The sequence below is a fragment of the Brienomyrus brachyistius genome, unplaced genomic scaffold (genome assembly GCF_023856365.1).
Source record: "Brienomyrus brachyistius isolate T26 unplaced genomic scaffold, BBRACH_0.4 scaffold72, whole genome shotgun sequence".
In the NCBI taxonomy this organism is placed as follows: Eukaryota; Metazoa; Chordata; class Actinopteri; order Osteoglossiformes; family Mormyridae; genus Brienomyrus; species Brienomyrus brachyistius.
The window spans coordinates 286,591-302,769 of NW_026042347.1; the positions used below are offsets into that span (position 1 = coordinate 286,591).

Genomic DNA, 16,179 nt, shown 5'->3' on the forward strand with positions numbered 1-16,179 from the left:
CATGTTTAACTTATTTTCCCTAACATTTTGTTATCCCTCTTAACCTTTACTAACCCTTTCCAACTTTGCCCGTCTCTCATTTTTTTTTCTCCAGGTGTTTTACAAGCCCATGTCTGAGTCGGGACGCCTGACAGATGTTGAAATGGCCATGATCTTCGTCAACTGGAAGGACCTGATTATGTCCAACACCAAACTTCACAAGTGTGTCTTTCCACAAGCTTGTTTCTTCTTGGTAGCTGAAATTCTTGGGAATGAAACGTGATCCGATGCTGCCACCTTGCTCTAGGAATACGAACTGCGAGTATCGTGTCCCACAACAGCAAATGTCATAGGCAGAGTGAAGTCCCAGAAATAGAGAAGTGCCAGGAAAAGGAATTATCTATGCAGTCGATGGATAATAACAAAACAGGCTGCACAGTTTTTGCACTTAAAGAACTGACTGGAATGTTTGTTGAGAATGGCACTGGCCAGCATTCTGTTTTTGAAACTCACCTGAACTTTTACGAAGAAATTGCTTGGTACTGGACTTGGCGGCCTTTGCGGTTTTGGTGATTGTGTTTGTGAATGGCAGGGCACTGAGGGTGAGGAAGAAAACGGGTGGCGAGAAGATGCCGGTGCAGATGATTGGGGACATCCTGGCCTCGGAGCTCTCGCACATGCAGGCCTACATCCGCTTCTGCAGCTGCCAGCTTAACGGTGCAGCCCTGCTGCAACAAAAGACTGACAAGGAACCCGAGTTCAAGGACTTCCTCAAGGTGAGGAATGGTGGGCAGCAGCCCTGGAACAAATGGGAGGGGTAGATAGTTCATTGTTAAAGGCTGTTCCAGAGCGATCGGTAAGCGGGAGAATTGCAGCCGTCCAAATGTCCTCAGTGAAAAAGCGGTAGCGGGTTAAATGGATGTTGAACTGTTCTTTATTTTCTTCTGAAATGAATTACAAAGATATCTTGCGGGCCAATACTATGTTCTATGAGACCTCTGGACTCAACTCTTCTAAAGCACCTAGACTGAAATTTAGAGTGGTGCTTTAGATAAGGACGTAGGCTAGGGTTTCTGACTCCTAAGTGTGTGTGTGTCTCTCTCTCAGAAAATCGCTACAGATCACCGGTGTAAAGGTATGCCACTGTCCAGCTTCCTGCTGAAGCCTATGCAGAGAATCACCCGCTATCCACTCATCATAAAGAACGTAAGTCCTGCACATTGTCACCCGTGGTCCCTCCTTCAGTGTGCGATGTGGGAGGCATGACGAATTAGCCTCATCCAATTTGCCTTGGATTTAGCTCAATTTGGGTTGCTGCTACGTATGACTTTGCCCTGCCAAAGATGCAGTTCGTGTCAATTCCTTTGGGGACCAAATGATAATGGTTGTGACCATCATCATGGTCAGCAAATACAAGAAAGAATGTGCTGTTTTGCTGGAGTTAAATACCAATGAAATGCAAAAACTTCAGGCAGAAGAGTGAGTGTTGGGGAAAGCGCCCGGCGTTTCCACCCCAACTCCACATATACGAGACACACACAGGTTACAGTTTTACTTGCAAGGGTACCCACACTCTCTGCAATGCAAACTACAGCAGAATGTGTTACAAAGGGTGGTTCCCCTTGGCTTCTTTATTTATAGTCAATGGGGGGCGCAAGAGAGGGAAGTGAGATTCTTATCTAAGTAGGCAGCTGTTAACCACCTACTTAGAGTACAATAGCTAAGAGTATGTGGCTAGAAGATAAGAAATAACGTATACATATATATTTACACTCATTGCTGATCATACAGAAATGATTAACAACTGTTTCTTCAACCTAACAGTTGCAAGCAGCAGCCTGACAAAGCAGCAGCCTGACCCTGACAAAGCAGCAGCCTGACAAAGCAGCAGCCTGACCCTGACAAAGCAGCAGCCTGACAAAGCAGCAGCCTGACAAAGCAGCAGCCTGACAAAGCAGCAGCCTGACAAAGCAGCAGCCTGACAAAGCAGCAGCCTGACAAAGCAGCCTGTTTATCATGACAGTATGATCAGAAGCATCAACATTGTAGAAGTTGCAAAAGCACTTTAGGTACAACCTTCATTTAGACCACATTGTCATTATCCTGGAAAACATTTAATTCCGTTTCTTCAGGTCCGAGCCCTGCACGGGTGCTTTCGGCTCGGCCGTCATTATGAATTATATGTCTTCTTCATCGCCATCGCTGGAAACAGGCTCTGTCTCTATAGTTTGGGTAAGGGAGAGAAACATTGTACTGCGTGTCCGAAAAGCAGCATTAAGAGCTTGATTAATAAACATTTTCAAACATGGTATAACAGTAATAAAACAACAGAAAAATAAAATGAAAAACAAAAGAAGAGGTAGGCATGTTTTCATCAGTATTGACCACCATGTTCCTGTAATAAACCAGTCTAACCAGGATGAGGAGGACTGCGGTCGACTGTCCATGGTCATCACTTTTTGTAAGTTTCGGAGGCGGTCTAAGGCAGATGTTATATTGGGTGAGTGCACATTGTCAGGAATGTAAGTGCAGCACGTTTGGTTCAGGAGGACACATACTCCTCCTTGTGCGGCTGTCAGTAGGTCTAATGCCATACGATTCTGGATTACCATCTGTCTGGTTATGTCTAATTGTTCATTTTGTTTTTGGTTAATCAGTATCGAATCATTCATAAATAGACCTAGTCTATAATTTAGAGTTTCTACGCGTAGCATGAGTTTTCCAATTCCTAGCCCAGGGAACAGGGCCAGCATAACTTTACTGCCTGTTCCCCACAATTTATGTTCAGCGGGCACGTCGGTTCCCCACACACTATCATGGGGTTGTATTGATATCGAACGCCTTCTCCTGCTTCTGAAGAAAGTTTTACTTTCCTGTGCTATCAGGAAGGTGTGATCTGAAACAAAAATAAGAGCGCACACTCCAAACCAGTTCGGTGGTAAGACAAAGTATGCACGAGGTCCACACAACCATGCTACTCCGTCCACCCAATATGTTCCATTACTGGGGCGAAGCATCGAAATTGGAGATCCATACATGCTGTCTACATATGTTAGGTTACAGTTCGTGGTGTTTCCTCCTATCCATCGCGTACCATTATCTTGCTTAAAACAAATGGCATGCTGATATGTCAGTGGGTCTCGGTCCATCAAGACAGAAAAAGGAAGTGAGACATTAGCAGCTCTTTGTCAGCTGTGTGTCAGGCTGCTGCTGCTTTGTCAGGCTGCTGCTGGTTTGTCAGGCTGCTGCTGGTTTGTCAGGCTGCTGCTGGTTTGTCAGGCTGCTGCTGGTTTGTCAGGCTGCTGCTGGTTTGTCAGGCTGCTGCTGGTTTGTCAGGCTGCTGCTGGTTTGTCAGGCTGCTGCTGGTTTGTCAGGCTGCTGCTGGTTTGTCAGGCTGCTGCTGGTTTGTCAGGCTGCTGCTGGTTTGTCAGGCTGCTGCTGGTTTGTCAGTGTCAGGCTGCTGCTGGTGTGTCAGTGTCAGGCTGCTGCTGGTGTGTCAGGCTGCTGCTGGTGTGTCAGGCTGCTGCTGGTTTGTCAGGCTGCTGCTGGTTTGTCAGGGTGCTGCTTGTTTGTCAGGGTGCTGCTTGTTTGTCAGGGTGCTGCTTGTTTGTCAGGGTGCTGCTTGTTTGTCAGGGTGCTGCTTGTTTGTCAGGGTGCTGCTGGTTTGTCAGGGTGCTGCTGGTTTGTCAGGGTGCTGCTGGTTTGTCAGGCTGCTGCTGGTTTGTCAGGCTGCTGCTGGTTTGTCAGGCTGCTGCTGGTTTGTCAGGGTGCTGCTGGTTTGTCAGGCTGCTGCTGGTTTGTCAGGCTGCTGCTGGTTTGTCAGGCTGCTGCTGGTTTGTCAGGCTGCTGCTGGTTTGTCAGGCTGCTGCTTGTTTGTCAGGCTGCTGCTTGTTTGTCAGGCTGCTGCTTGTTTGTCAGGGTGCTGCTTGTTTGTCAGGGTGCTGCTTGTTTGTCAGGCTGGTGCTGCTTTGTCAGGCTGGTGCTGCTTTGTCAGGCTGGTGCTGCTTTGTCAGGCTGGTGCTGCTTTGTCAGGCTGGTGCTGCTTTGTCAGTGTCAGGCTGGTGCTGCTTTGTCAGTGTCAGGCTGGTGCTGCTTTGTCAGTGTCAGGCTGGTGCTGCTTTGTCAGTGTCAGGCTGGTGCTGCTTTGTCAGTGTCAGGCTGGTGCTGCTTTGTCAGTGTCAGGCTGGTGCTGCTTTGTCAGGGTCAGGCTGGTGCTGCTTTGTCAGGGTCAGGCTGCTGCTGGTTTGTCAGGGTCAGGCTGCTGCTGGTTTGTCAGGGTCAGGCTGCTGCTGGTTTGTCAGGGTCAGGCTGCTGCTGGTTTGTCAGGGTCAGGCTGCTGCTGGTTTGTCAGGGTCAGGCTGCTGCTGGTTTGTCAGGGTCAGGCTGCTGCTGGTTTGTCAGGGTCAGGCTGCTGCTGGTTTGTCAGGGTCAGGCTGCTGCTGGTTTGTCAGGGTCAGGCTGCTGCTGGTTTGTCAGGGTCAGGCTGCTGCTGGTTTGTCAGGGTCAGGCTGCTGCTGGTTTGTCAGGGTCAGGCTGCTGCTGGTTTGTCAGGGTCAGGCTGCTGCTGGTTTGTCAGGGTCAGGCGGGTGCTGGTTTGTCAGGGTCAGGCGGGTGCTGGTTTGTCAGGGTCAGGCGGGTGCTGGTTTGTCAGGGTCAGGCGGGTGCTGGTTTGTCAGGCTGCTGCTGGTTTGTCAGGCTGCTGCTGGTTTGTCAGGCTGCTGCTGGTTTGTCAGGCTGCTGCTGGTTTGTCAGTGTCGTGCTGCTGGTTTGTCAGTGTGGTGCTGCTTTGTCAGTGTGGTGCTGCTTTGTCAGGGTGCTGCTGCTTTGTCAGGGTGGTGCTGCTTTGTCAGGGTGGTGCTGCTTTGTCAGGGTGGTGCTGCTTTGTCAGGGTGCTGCTTTGTCAGGCTGCTGCTGCTTTGTCAGGCTGCTGCTGCTTTGTCAGGCTGCTGCTGCTTTGTCAGGCTGCTGCTGCTTTGTCAGGCTGCTGCTGCTTTGTCAGGCTGCTGCTTTGTCAGGCTGCTGCTTTGTCAGGCTGCTGCTTTGTCAGGCTGCTGCTGTGTCAGGCTGCTGCTGTGTCAGGCTGCTGCTGTGTCAGGCTGCTGCTGTGTCAGGCTGCTGCTGTGTCAGGCTGCTGCTGTGTCAGGCTGCTGCTGTGTCAGGCTGCTGCTTTGTCAGGCTGCTGCTTTGTCAGGCTGCTGCTTTGTCAGTGTCAGGCTGCTGCTTTGTCAGTGTCAGGCTGCTGCTTTGTCAGTGTCAGGCTGCTGCTTTGTCAGGCTGCTGCTTTGTCAGGCTGCTGCTTTGTCAGGCTGCTGCTGGTTTGTCAGGCTGCTGCTGGTTTGTCAGGCTGCTGCTGGTTTGTCAGGCTGCTGCTGGTTTGTCAGGCTGCTGCTGGTTTGTCAGTGTCAGGCTGCTGCTGGTTTGTCAGTGTCAGGCTGCTGCTGGTTTGTCAGTGTCAGGCTGCTGCTGGTTTGTCAGTGTCAGGCTGCTGCTGGTTTGTCAGTGTCAGGCTGCTGCTGGTTTGTCAGTGTCAGGCTGCTGCTGGTTTGTCAGTGTCAGGCTGCTGCTGGTTTGTCAGTGTCAGGCTGCTGCTGGTTTGTCAGTGTCAGGCTGCTGCTGGTTTGTCAGTGTCAGGCTGCTGCTGGTTTGTCAGTGTCAGGCTGCTGGTTTGTCAGTGTCAGGCTGCTGCTTTGTCAGGCTGCTGCTTTGTCAGGCTGCTGCTTTGTCAGGCTGCTGCTTTGTCAGGCTGCTGCTTTGTCAGGCTGCTGCTTTGTCAGGCTGCTGCTTTGTCAGGCTGCTGCTTTGTCAGGCTGCTGCTGCTTTGTCAGGCTGCTGCTTTGTCAGGCTGCTGCTGCTTTGTCAGGCTGCTGCTGCTTTGTCAGGCTGCTGCTGCTTTGTCAGGGTGCTGCTGCTTTGTCAGGGTGCTGCTGCTTTGTCAGGGTGCTGCTGCTTTGTCAGGCTGCTGCTGCTTTGTCAGGCTGCTGCTGCTTTGTCAGGCTGCTGCTGCTTTGTCAGGCTGCTGCTGCTTTGTCAGGGTCAGGCTGCTGCTGGTTTGTCAGTGTCAGGCTGCTGCTGGTTTGTCAGTGTCAGGCTGCTGCTGGTTTGTCAGTGTCAGGCTGCTGCTGGTTTGTCAGTGTCAGGCTGCTGCTTGTTTGTCAGTGTCAGGCTGCTGCTTGTTTGTCAGTGTCAGGCTGCTGCTTTGTCAGGCTGCTGCTGCTTTGTCAGGCTGCTGCTGCTTTGTCAGGCTGCTGCTGCTTTGTCAGGCTGCTGCTGCTTTGTCAGGCTGCTGCTGCTTTGTCAGGCTGCTGCTGCTTTGTCAGGCTGCTGCTGCTTTGTCAGGCTGCTGCTGCTTTGTCAGTGTCAGGCTGCTGCTGCTTTGTCAGTGTCAGGCTGCTGCTGCTTTGTCAGTGTCAGGCTGCTGCTGGTTTGTCAGTGTCAGGCTGCTGCTGGTTTGTCAGTGTCAGGCTGCTGCTGGTTTGTCAGTGTCAGGCTGCTGCTGGTTTGTCAGTGTCAGGCTGCTGCTGGTTTGTCAGTGTCAGGCTGCTGCTGGTTTGTCAGGCTGCTGCTGGTGTGTCAGGCTGCTGCTTGTTTGTCAGGCTGCTGCTTGTTTGTCAGGCTGCTGCTTGTTTGTCAGGGTGCTGCTTGTTTGTCAGGGTGCTGCTTGTTTGTCAGGGTGCTGCTTGTTTGTCAGGGTGCTGCTTGTTTGTCAGGGTGCTGCTTGTTTGTCAGGGTGCTGCTTGTTTGTCAGGGTGCTGCTTGTTTGTCAGGGTGCTGCTGGTGGTTTGTCAGGCTGCTGCTGGTGGTTTGTCAGGCTGCTGCTGGTGGTTTGTCAGGCTGCTGCTGGTGGTTTGTCAGGCTGCTGCTGGTGGTTTGTCAGGCTGCTGCTGGTGGTTTGTCAGGCTGCTGGTGGTTTGTCAGGCTGCTGGTGGTTTGTCAGGCTGCTGCTGGTTTGTCAGGCTCAGGCTGCTGCTGGTTTGTCAGGCTCAGGCTGCTGCTGGTTTGTCAGGGTCAGGCTGCTGCTGGTTTGTCAGGGTCAGGCTGCTGGTGGTTTGTCAGTGTCAGGCTGCTGCTGGTTTGTCAGTGTCAGGCTGCTGCTGGTTTGTCAGTGTCAGGCTGCTGCTGGTTTGTCAGTGTCAGGCTGCTGCTTGTTTGTCAGTGTCAGGCTGCTGCTTGTTTGTCAGTGTCAGGCTGCTGCTTGTTTGTCAGTGTCAGGCTGCTGCTGCTTTGTCAGGGTGCTGCTTGTTTGTCAGTGTCAGGGTGCTGCTTGTTTGTCAGTGTCAGGCTGCTGGTTTGTCAGTGTCAGGCTGCTTGTTTGTCAGTGTCAGGGTGCTGCTTGTTTGTCGTGCTGCTGCTTTGTCAGGGTGCTGCTGCTTTGTCAGGCTGCTGCTGCTTTGTCAGGCTGCTGCTGCTTTGTCAGGCTGCTGCTGCTTTGTCAGGCTGCTGCTGCTTTGTCAGGCTGCTGCTGCTTTGTCAGGCTGCTGCTGCTTTGTCAGGCTGCTGCTGCTTTGTCAGGCTGCTGCTGCTTTGTCAGGGTCAGGCTGCTGCTGGTTTGTCAGGGTCAGGCTGCTGCTGGTTTGTCAGGCGGGTGCTGGTTTGTCAGGCTGGTGCTGGTTTGTCAGGCTGCTGCTGCTTTGTCAGGGTGCTGCTTGTTTGTCAGTGTCAGGGTGCTGCTTGTTTGTCAGTGTCAGGCTGCTGGTTTGTCAGTGTCAGGCTGCTGGTTTGTCAGTGTCAGGCTGCTGGTTTGTCAGTGTCAGGCTGCTGCTGCTTTGTCAGGGTGCTGCTTGTTTGTCAGTGTCAGGGTGCTGCTTGTTTGTCAGTGTCAGGGTGCTGCTTGTTTGTCAGTGTCAGGGTGCTGCTTGTTTGTCAGTGTCAGGCTGCTGCTTTGTCAGTGTCAGGCTGCTGCTTTGTCAGTGTCAGGCTGCTGCTTTGTCAGTGTCAGGCTGCTGCTTTGTCAGGCTGCTGCTTTGTCAGGCTGCTGCTTTGTCAGGCTGCTGCTTTGTCAGGCTGCTGCTTTGTCAGGCTGCTGCTGCTTTGTCAGGCTGCTGCTGCTTTGTCAGGGTGCTGCTGGTTTGTCAGGGTGCTGCTGGTTTGTCAGGCTGCTGCTGGTTTGTCAGGCTGCTGCTGGTTTGTCAGGCTGCTGCTGGTTTGTCAGGCTGCTGCTGCTTTGTCAGGCTGCTGCTGCTTTGTCAGTGTCAGGCTGCTGCTGCTTTGTCAGTGTCAGGCTGCTGCTGCTTTGTCAGTGTCAGGCTGCTGCTGCTTTGTCAGTGTCAGGGTGCTGCTGCTTTGTCAGTGTCAGGGTGCTGCTGCTTTGTCAGTGTCAGGGTGCTGCTGCTTTGTCAGTGTCAGGGTGCTGCTGCTTTGTCAGTGTCAGGGTGCTGCTGCTTTGTCAGTGTCAGGCTGCTGCTGCTTTGTCAGTGTCAGGCTGCTGCTGCTTTGTCAGTGTCAGGCTGCTGCTGCTTTGTCAGTGTCAGGCTGCTGCTGCTTTGTCAGGCTGCTGCTTTGTCAGGCTGCTGCTTTGTCAGGCTGCTGCTTTGTCAGGCTGCTGCTTTGTCAGGCTGCTGCTTTGTCAGGCTGCTGCTGCTTTGTCAGGCTGCTGCTGCTTTGTCAGTGTCAGGCTGCTTTGTCAGTGTCAGCCTGCTTTGTCAGTGTCAGGCTGCTTTGTCAGTGTCAGGCTGCTTTGTCAGTGTCAGGCTGCTTTGTCAGTGTCAGGCTGCTTTGTCAGTGTCAGGGTGCTGCTGGTTTGTCAGGCTGCTGCTGGTGTGTCAGGCTGCTGCTTGTTTGTCAGGGTGCTGCTGGTTTGTCAGGCTGCTGGTTTGTCAGGCTGCTGGTTTGTCAGGCTGCTGGTTTGTCAGGCTGCTGGTTTGTCAGGCTGCTGCTTTGTTAGTGTCAGGGTGCTGCTTTGTCAGTGTCAGGGTGCTGGTTTGTCAGGGTCAGGCTGCTGCTTTGTCAGGGTGCTGGTTTGTCAGGGTCAGGCTGCTGCTTTGTCAGGGTCAGGCTGCTGCTTTGTCAGTGTCAGGCTGCTGCTGGTTTGTCAGTGTCAGGCTGCTGCTGCTTTGTCAGGGTGCTGCTTTGTCAGGGTGCTGCTTTGTCAGGGTGCTGCTTTGTCAGGCTGCTGCTTTGTCAGGGTCAGGCTGCTGCTTTGTCAGGGTCAGGCTGCTGCTTTGTCAGGGTCAGGCTGCTGCTTTGTCAGTGTCAGGCGGCTGCTTTGTCAGTGTCAGGCTGCTGCTTTGTCAGGGTCAGGCTGCTGCTTTGTCAGGGTGCTGGTTTGTCAGTGTCAGGCTGCTGCTGGTTTGTCAGTGTCAGGCTGCTGCTGGTTTGTCAGTGTCAGGCTGCTGCTGGTTTGTCAGTGTCAGGCTGCTGCTGCTTTGTCAGGGTGCTGCTTTGTCAGGGTGCTGCTTTGTCAGGGTGCTGCTTTGTCAGGGTACTTTGTCAGTGTCAGGCTGCTGCTGGTTTGTCAGGCTGCTGCTGGTTTGTCAGGCTGCTGCTGGTTTGTCAGGCTGCTGCTGGTGTGTCAGGCTGCTGCTGGTGTGTCAGGCTGCTGCTGCTTTGTCAGGGTGCTGCTTGTTTGTCAGGGTGCTGCTTGTTTGTCAGGGTGCTGCTTGTTTGTCAGGGTGCTGCTGGTTTGTCAGGGTGCTGCTGGTTTGTCAGGGTGCTGCTGGTTTGTCAGGCTGCTGCTGGTTTGTCAGGCTGCTGCTGGTTTGTCAGGCTGCTGCTGGTTTGTCAGGCTGCTGCTGGTTTGTCAGGCTGCTGCTGGTTTGTCAGGGTGCTGCTTGTTTGTCAGGGTGCTGCTTGTTTGTCAGGGTGCTGCTTGTTTGTCAGGGTGCTGCTTGTTTGTCAGGGTGCTGCTTGTTTGTCAGGGTGCTGCTGGTTTGTCAGGGTGCTGCTGGTTTGTCAGGGTGCTGCTGGTTTGTCAGGGTGCTGCTGGTTTGTCAGGGTGCTGCTGGTTTGTCAGGGTGCTGCTGGTTTGTCAGGGTGCTGCTGGTTTGTCAGGGTGCTGCTGGTTTGTCAGTGTCAGGCTGCTGCTGGTTTGTCAGTGTCAGGCTGCTGCTGGTTTGTCAGTGTCAGGCTGCTGCTGGTTTGTCAGTGTCAGGCTGCTGCTGGTTTGTCAGTGTCAGGCTGCTGCTGGTTTGTCAGTGTCAGGCTGCTGCTGGTTTGTCAGTGTCAGGCTGCTGCTGGTTTGTCAGTGTCAGGCGGCTGCTGGTTTGTCAGTGTCAGGCGGCTGCTGGTTTGTCAGTGTCAGGCGGCTGGTTTGTCAGGCTGCTGCTGGTTTGTCAGGCTGCTGCTGGTTTGTCAGGCTGCTGCTGGTTTGTCAGGCTGCTGCTGGTTTGTCAGTGTCAGGCTGCTGCTGGTTTGTCAGTGTCAGGCTGCTGCTGGTTTGTCAGTGTCAGGCTGCTGCTGGTTTGTCAGGGTGCTGCTTGTTTGTCAGGGTGCTGCTTGTTTGTCAGGGTGCTGCTGGTTTGTCAGGGTGCTGCTGGTTTGTCAGGGTGCTGCTGGTTTGTCAGGGTGCTGCTGGTTTGTCAGGCTGCTGCTGGTTTGTCAGGCTGCTGCTGGTTTGTCAGGCTGCTGCTGGTTTGTCAGGCTGCTGCTGGTTTGTCAGGCTGCTGCTGGTTTGTCAGGGTCAGGCTGGTGCTGCTTTGTCAGTGTCAGGCTGGTGCTGCTTTGTCAGTGTCAGGCTGCTGCTGCTTTGTCAGTGTCAGGCTGCTGCTGGTTTGTCAGTGTCAGGCTGCTGCTTGTTTGTCAGTGTCAGGGTGCTGCTTGTTTGTCAGTGTCAGGGTGCTGCTTGTTTGTCAGGGTGCTGCTTGTTCGTCAGGGTGCTGCTTGTTCGTCAGGGTGCTGCTTGTTCGTCAGGGTGCTGCTGGTTTGTCAGGCTGCTGGTTTGTCAGGGTGCTGCTGCTTTGTCTGTCAGTGTCAGGGTGCTGCTGGTTTGTCTGTCAGTGTCAGGCTGCTGCTGGTTTGTCTGTCAGTGTCAGGCTGCTGCTGGTTTGTCTGTCAGTGTCAGGCTGCTGCTGGTTTGTCTGTCAGTGTCAGGCTGCTGCTGGTTTGTCTGTCAGTGTCAGGCTGCTGCTGGTTTGTCAGGGTGCTGCTGGTTTGTCAGGGTGCTGCTGGTTTGTCAGGGTCAGGCTGCTGCTGGTTTGTCAGGGTCAGGCTGCTGCTGGTTTGTCAGGGTCAGGCTGCTGCTGGTTTGTCAGGGTCAGGCTGCTGCTGGTTTGTCAGGGTCAGGCTGCTGCTGGTTTGTCAGGGTCAGGCTGGTTTGTCAGAGTCAGGCTGCTGCTGGTTTGTCAGGCTGCTGCTGGTTTGTCAGGGTCAGGGTGCTGCTGGTTTGTCAGTGTCAGGCTGCTGCTGCTTTGTCAGTGTCAGGCTGCTGCTGCTTTGTCAGTGTCAGGCTGCTGCTGCTTTGTCAGTGTCAGGCTGCTGCTGGTTTGTCAGGCTGCTGCTGGTTTGTCAGGCTGCTGCTGGTTTGTCAGGCTGCTGCTGGTTTGTCAGTGTCAGGCTGCTGCTGGTTTGTCAGTGTCAGGCTGCTGCTTTGTCAGTGTCAGGCTGCTGCTGGTTTGTCAGTGTCAGGCTGCTGCTGGTTTGTCAGGGTCAGGCTGCTGCTGGTTTGTCAGGGTCAGGCTGCTGCTGGTTTGTCAGGCTGCTGCTGGTTTGTCAGGCTGCTGCTGGTTTGTCAGGCTGCTGCTGGTTTGTCAGGCTGCTGCTGGTTTGTCAGGCTGCTGCTGGTTTGTCAGGCTGCTGGTTTGTCAGGCTGCTGCTTTGTCAAGGTGCTGCTTTGTCAGGCTGGTGCTGCTTTGTCAGGCTGGTGCTGGTTTGTCAGGGTCAGGCTGGTTTGTCAGGCTGGTTTGTCAGGCTGGTTTGTCAGGCTGCTGCTTTGTCAGGCTGCTGCTTTGTCAGGCTGCTGCTTTGTCAGGCTGCTGCTTTGTCAGGCTGCTGCTTTGTCAGGCTGCTGCTTTGTCAGGCTGCTGCTTTGTCAGGCTGCTGCTTTGTCAGGCTGCTGCTTTGTCAGGCTGCTGCTTTGTCAGGCTGCTGCTTGTTTGTCAGGCTGCTGCTGGTTTGTCAGGCTGCTGCTGGTTTGTCAGGCTGCTGCTTGTTTGTCAGGCTGCTGCTGGTTTGTCAGGCTGCTGCTGGTTTGTCAGGCTGCTGCTTGTTTGTCAGGGTGCTGCTTGTTTGTCAGGGTGCTGCTGGTTTGTCAGGGTGCTGCTGGTTTGTCAGGGTGCTGCTGGTTTGTCAGGGTGCTGCTGGTTTGTCAGGGTGCTGCTGGTTTGTCAGGGTGCTGCTGGTTTGTCAGGGTGCTGCTGGTTTGTCAGGGTGCTGCTGCTTGTTTGTCAGGCTGCTGCTTGTTTGTCAGGCTGCTGCTTGTTTGTCAGGCTGCTGCTGGTTTGTCAGGGTCAGGCTGCTGCTGGTTTGTCAGGGTCAGGCTGCTGCTGGTTTGTCAGGGTCAGGCTGCTGGTTTGTCAGGGTGCTGCTGGTTTGTCAGGCTGCTGCTGGTTTGTCAGGCTGCTGCTGGTTTGTCAGGGTGCTGCTGGTTTGTCAGGGTGCTGCTTGTTTGTCAGGGTGCTGCTTGTTTGTCAGGGTGCTGCTTGTTTGTCAGGCTGCTGCTGGTTTGTCAGGCTGCTGCTGGTTTGTCAGGCTGCTGCTGGTTTGTCAGGCTGCTGCTGGTTTGTCAGGCTGCTGCTGGTTTGTCAGGCTGCTGCTGGTTTGTCAGGCTGCTGCTTGTTTGTCAGGCTGCTGCTTGTTTGTCAGGCTGCTGCTTGTTTGTCAGGCTGCTGCTTGTTTGTCAGGCTGCTGCTTGTTTGTCAGGCTGCTGCTTGTTTGTCAGGCTGCTGCTTGTTTGTCAGGCTGCTGCTGCTTGTTTGTCAGGCTGCTGCTGCTTTGTCAGGGTGCTGCTGCTTTGTCAGGGTGCTGCTGCTTTGTCAGGGTGCTGCTGCTTTGTCAGGGTGCTGCTGCTTTGTCAGGGTGCTGCTGCTTTGTCAGGGTGCTGCTGGTTTGTCAGGGTGCTGGTTTGTCAGGCTGCTGGTTTGTCAGGCTGCTGGTTTGTCAGGCTGCTGGTTTGTCAGGGTCAGGCTGCTGGTTTGTCAGTGTCAGGCTGCTGCTGCTTTGTCAGTGTCAGGCTGCTGCTGCTTTGTCAGTGTCAGGCTGCTGCTGCTTTGTCAGTGTCAGGCTGCTGCTGCTTTGTCAGTGTCAGGCTGCTGCTGCTTTGTCAGTGTCAGGCTGCTGCTGCTTTGTCAGGCTGCTGCTGCTGCTTTGTCAGGCTGCTGCTGCTTTGTCTGTCAGTGTCAGGCTGCTGCTGCTTTGTCTGTCAGTGTCAGGCTGCTGCTGCTTTGTCTGTCAGTGTCAGGCTGCTGCTGCTTTGTCTGTCAGTGTCAGGCTGCTGCTGCTTTGTCTGTCAGTGTCAGGCTGCTGCTGCTTTGTCTGTCAGTGTCAGGCTGCTGCTGCTTTGTCTGTCAGTGTCAGGCTGCTGCTGCTTTGTCTGTCAGTGTCAGGCTGCTGCTGCTTTGTCTGTCAGTGTCAGGCTGCTGCTGCTTTGTCTGTCAGTGTCAGGCTGCTGCTGCTTTGTCTGTCAGTGTCAGGCTGCTGCTGCTTTGTCTGTCAGTGTCAGGCTGCTGCTGCTTTGTCTGTCAGTGTCAGGCTGCTGCTGCTTTGTCAGTGTCAGGCTGCTGCTGGTTTGTCAGTGTCAGGCTGGTGCTGGTTTGTCAGTGTCAGGCTGGTGCTTTGTCAGTGTCAGGCTGGTGCTTTGTCAGTGTCAGGCTGGTGCTTTGTCAGTGTCAGGCTGGTGCTTTGTCAGTGTCAGGCTGGTGCTGCTTTGTCAGGCTGGTGCTGCTTTGTCAGGGTCAGGCTGCTTTGTCAGGGTCAGGCTGCTTTGTCAGGCTGCTGCTGCTTTGTCAGGCTGCTGCTGCTTTGTCAGTGTCAGGCTGCTGCTGCTTTGTCAGTGTCAGGCTGCTGCTGCTTTGTCAGTGTCAGGCTGCTGCTGCTTTGTCAGTGTCAGGCTGCTGCTGCTTTGTCAGTGTCAGGCTGCTGCTGCTTTGTCAGTGTCAGGCTGCTGCTGCTTTGTCAGTGTCAGGCTGCTGCTGCTTTGTCAGTGTCAGGCTGCTGCTGCTTTGTCTGTCAGTGTCAGGCTGCTGCTGCTTTGTCTGTCAGTGTCAGGCTGCTGCTGCTTTGTCTGTCAGTGTCAGGCTGCTGCTGCTTTGTCAGGCTGCTGCTTGTTTGTCAGGGTGCTGCTTGTTTGTCAGGTTGCTGCTTGTTTGTCAGGGTGCTGCTTGTTTGTCAGGGTGCTGCTTGTTTGTCAGGGTGCTGCTGGTTTGTCAGGGTGCTGCTGGTTTGTCAGGGTGCTGCTGGTTTGTCAGGCTGCTGCTGGTTTGTCAGGCTGCTGCTGGTTTGTCAGTGTCAGGCTGCTGGTTTGTCAGTGTCAGGCTGCTGCTTTGTCAGGCTGCTGCTTTGTCAGGCTGCTGCTTTGTCAGGCTGCTGCTTTGTCAGGCTGCTGGTTTGTCAGTGTCAGGCTGCTGGTTTGTCAGTGTCAGGCTGCTGGTTTGTCAGTGTCAGGCTGCTGCTTTGTCAGTGTCAGGCTGCTGCTTTGTCAGTGTCAGGCTGCTGCTTTGTCAGTGTCAGGCTGCTGCTTTGTCAGTGTCAGGCTGCTGCTTTGTCAGTGTCAGGCTGCTGCTTTGTCAGGCTGCTGCTTTGTCAGGCTGCTGCTTTGTCAGGCTGCTGCTTTGTCAGGCTGCTGCTTTGTCAGGCTGCTGGTTTGTCAGGCTGCTGGTTTGTCAGGCTGCTGGTTTGTCAGGCTGCTGGTTTGTCAGGCTGCTGCTGGTTTGTCAGGCTGCTGCTGGTTTGTCAGGCTGCTGCTGGTTTGTCAGGCTGCTGCTGGTTTGTCAGGCTGCTGCTGCTTTGTCAGGCTGCTGCTGCTTTGTCAGGGTCAGGCTGCTGCTGGTTTGTCAGGGTCAGGCTGCTGCTGGTTTGTCAGGGTCAGGCTGCTGCTGGTTTGTCAGGGTCAGGCTGCTGCTGGTTTGTCAGGCTGCTGCTGGTTTGTCAGGCTGCTGCTGGTTTGTCAGGCTGCTGCTGGTTTGTCAGGCTGCTGCTGGTTTGTCAGGCTGCTGCTGGTTTGTCAGTGTCAGGCTGCTGCTGGTTTGTCAGTGTCAGGCTGCTGCTTGTTTGTCAGGCTGCTGCTTGTTTGTCAGGCTGCTGCTTGTTTGTCAGGGTGCTGGTTTGTCAGGGTGCTGCTGGTTTGTCAGGGTGCTGCTGGTTTGTCAGGGTGCTGCTGGTTTGTCAGGGTGCTGCTGGTTTGTCAGGCTGCTGCTGGTTTGTCAGGCTGCTGCTGGTTTGTCAGGCTGCTGCTGGTTTGTCAGTGTCAGGCTGCTGCTGGTTTGTCAGTGTCAGGCTGCTGCTGGTTTGTCAGTGTCAGGCTGCTGCTGGTTTGTCAGGCTGCTGCTGGTTTGTCAGGCTGCTGCTGGTTTGTCAGGCTGCTGCTGGTTTGTCAGGGTGCTGCTGCTTTGTCAGGGTGCTGCTGCTTTGTCAGGGTGCTGCTGGTTTGTCAGGGTGCTGCTGGTTTGTCAGGGTGCTGCTGGTTTGTCAGGCTGCTGCTGGTTTGTCAGGCTGCTGCTGGTTTGTCAGGCTGCTGCTGGTTTGTCAGGCTGCTGCTGGTTTGTCAGGGTGCTGCTTGTTTGTCAGGCTGCTGCTTGTTTGTCAGGCTGCTGCTTGTTTGTCAGGCTGCTGCTTGTTTGTCAGGCTGCTGCTGGTTTGTCAGGGTGCTGCTTGTTTGTCAGGGTGCTGCTGGTTTGTCAGTGTCAGGCTGGTGCTGCTTTGTCAGTGTCAGGCTGGTGCTGCTTTGTCAGTGTCAGGCTGGTGCTGCTTTGTCAGTGTCAGGCTGGTGCTGCTTTGTCAGTGTCAGGCTGGTGCTGCTTTGTCAGTGTCAGGCTGGTGCTGCTTTGTCAGTGTCAGGCTGCTGCTGGTTTGTCAGGGTCAGGCTGCTGCTGGTTTGTCAGGGTCAGGCTGCTGCTGGTTTGTCAGGGTCAGGCTGCTGCTGGTTTGTCAGGGTCAGGCTGCTGCTGGTTTGTCAGGGTCAGGCTGCTGCTGGTTTGTCAGGGTCAGGCTGCTGCTGGTTTGTCAGGGTCAGGCGGGTGCTGGTTTGTCAGGGTCAGGCGGGTGCTGGTTTGTCAGGGTCAGGCGGGTGCTGGTTTGTCAGGGTCAGGCGGGTGCTGGTTTGTCAGGGTCAGG

The 16,179-nt window shown here is 54.4% G+C and overlaps 1 protein-coding gene across 1 annotated transcript in view; it reads left to right on the plus strand.

Moving 5' to 3' along the window:
- Window positions 1-16,179, plus strand: part of LOC125726463 (intersectin-2-like) — a 125,127-nt gene that overhangs the window by 15,144 nt on the left and 93,804 nt on the right. Inside the window, exons 24-26 of the mRNA XM_049002831.1 lie at window positions 95-201; window positions 572-755; window positions 1,087-1,185. Of these exons, the coding sequence (XP_048858788.1) occupies window positions 95-201; window positions 572-755; window positions 1,087-1,185 (390 nt within the window). The remainder of the gene's footprint in view (window positions 1-94; window positions 202-571; window positions 756-1,086; window positions 1,186-16,179) is intronic.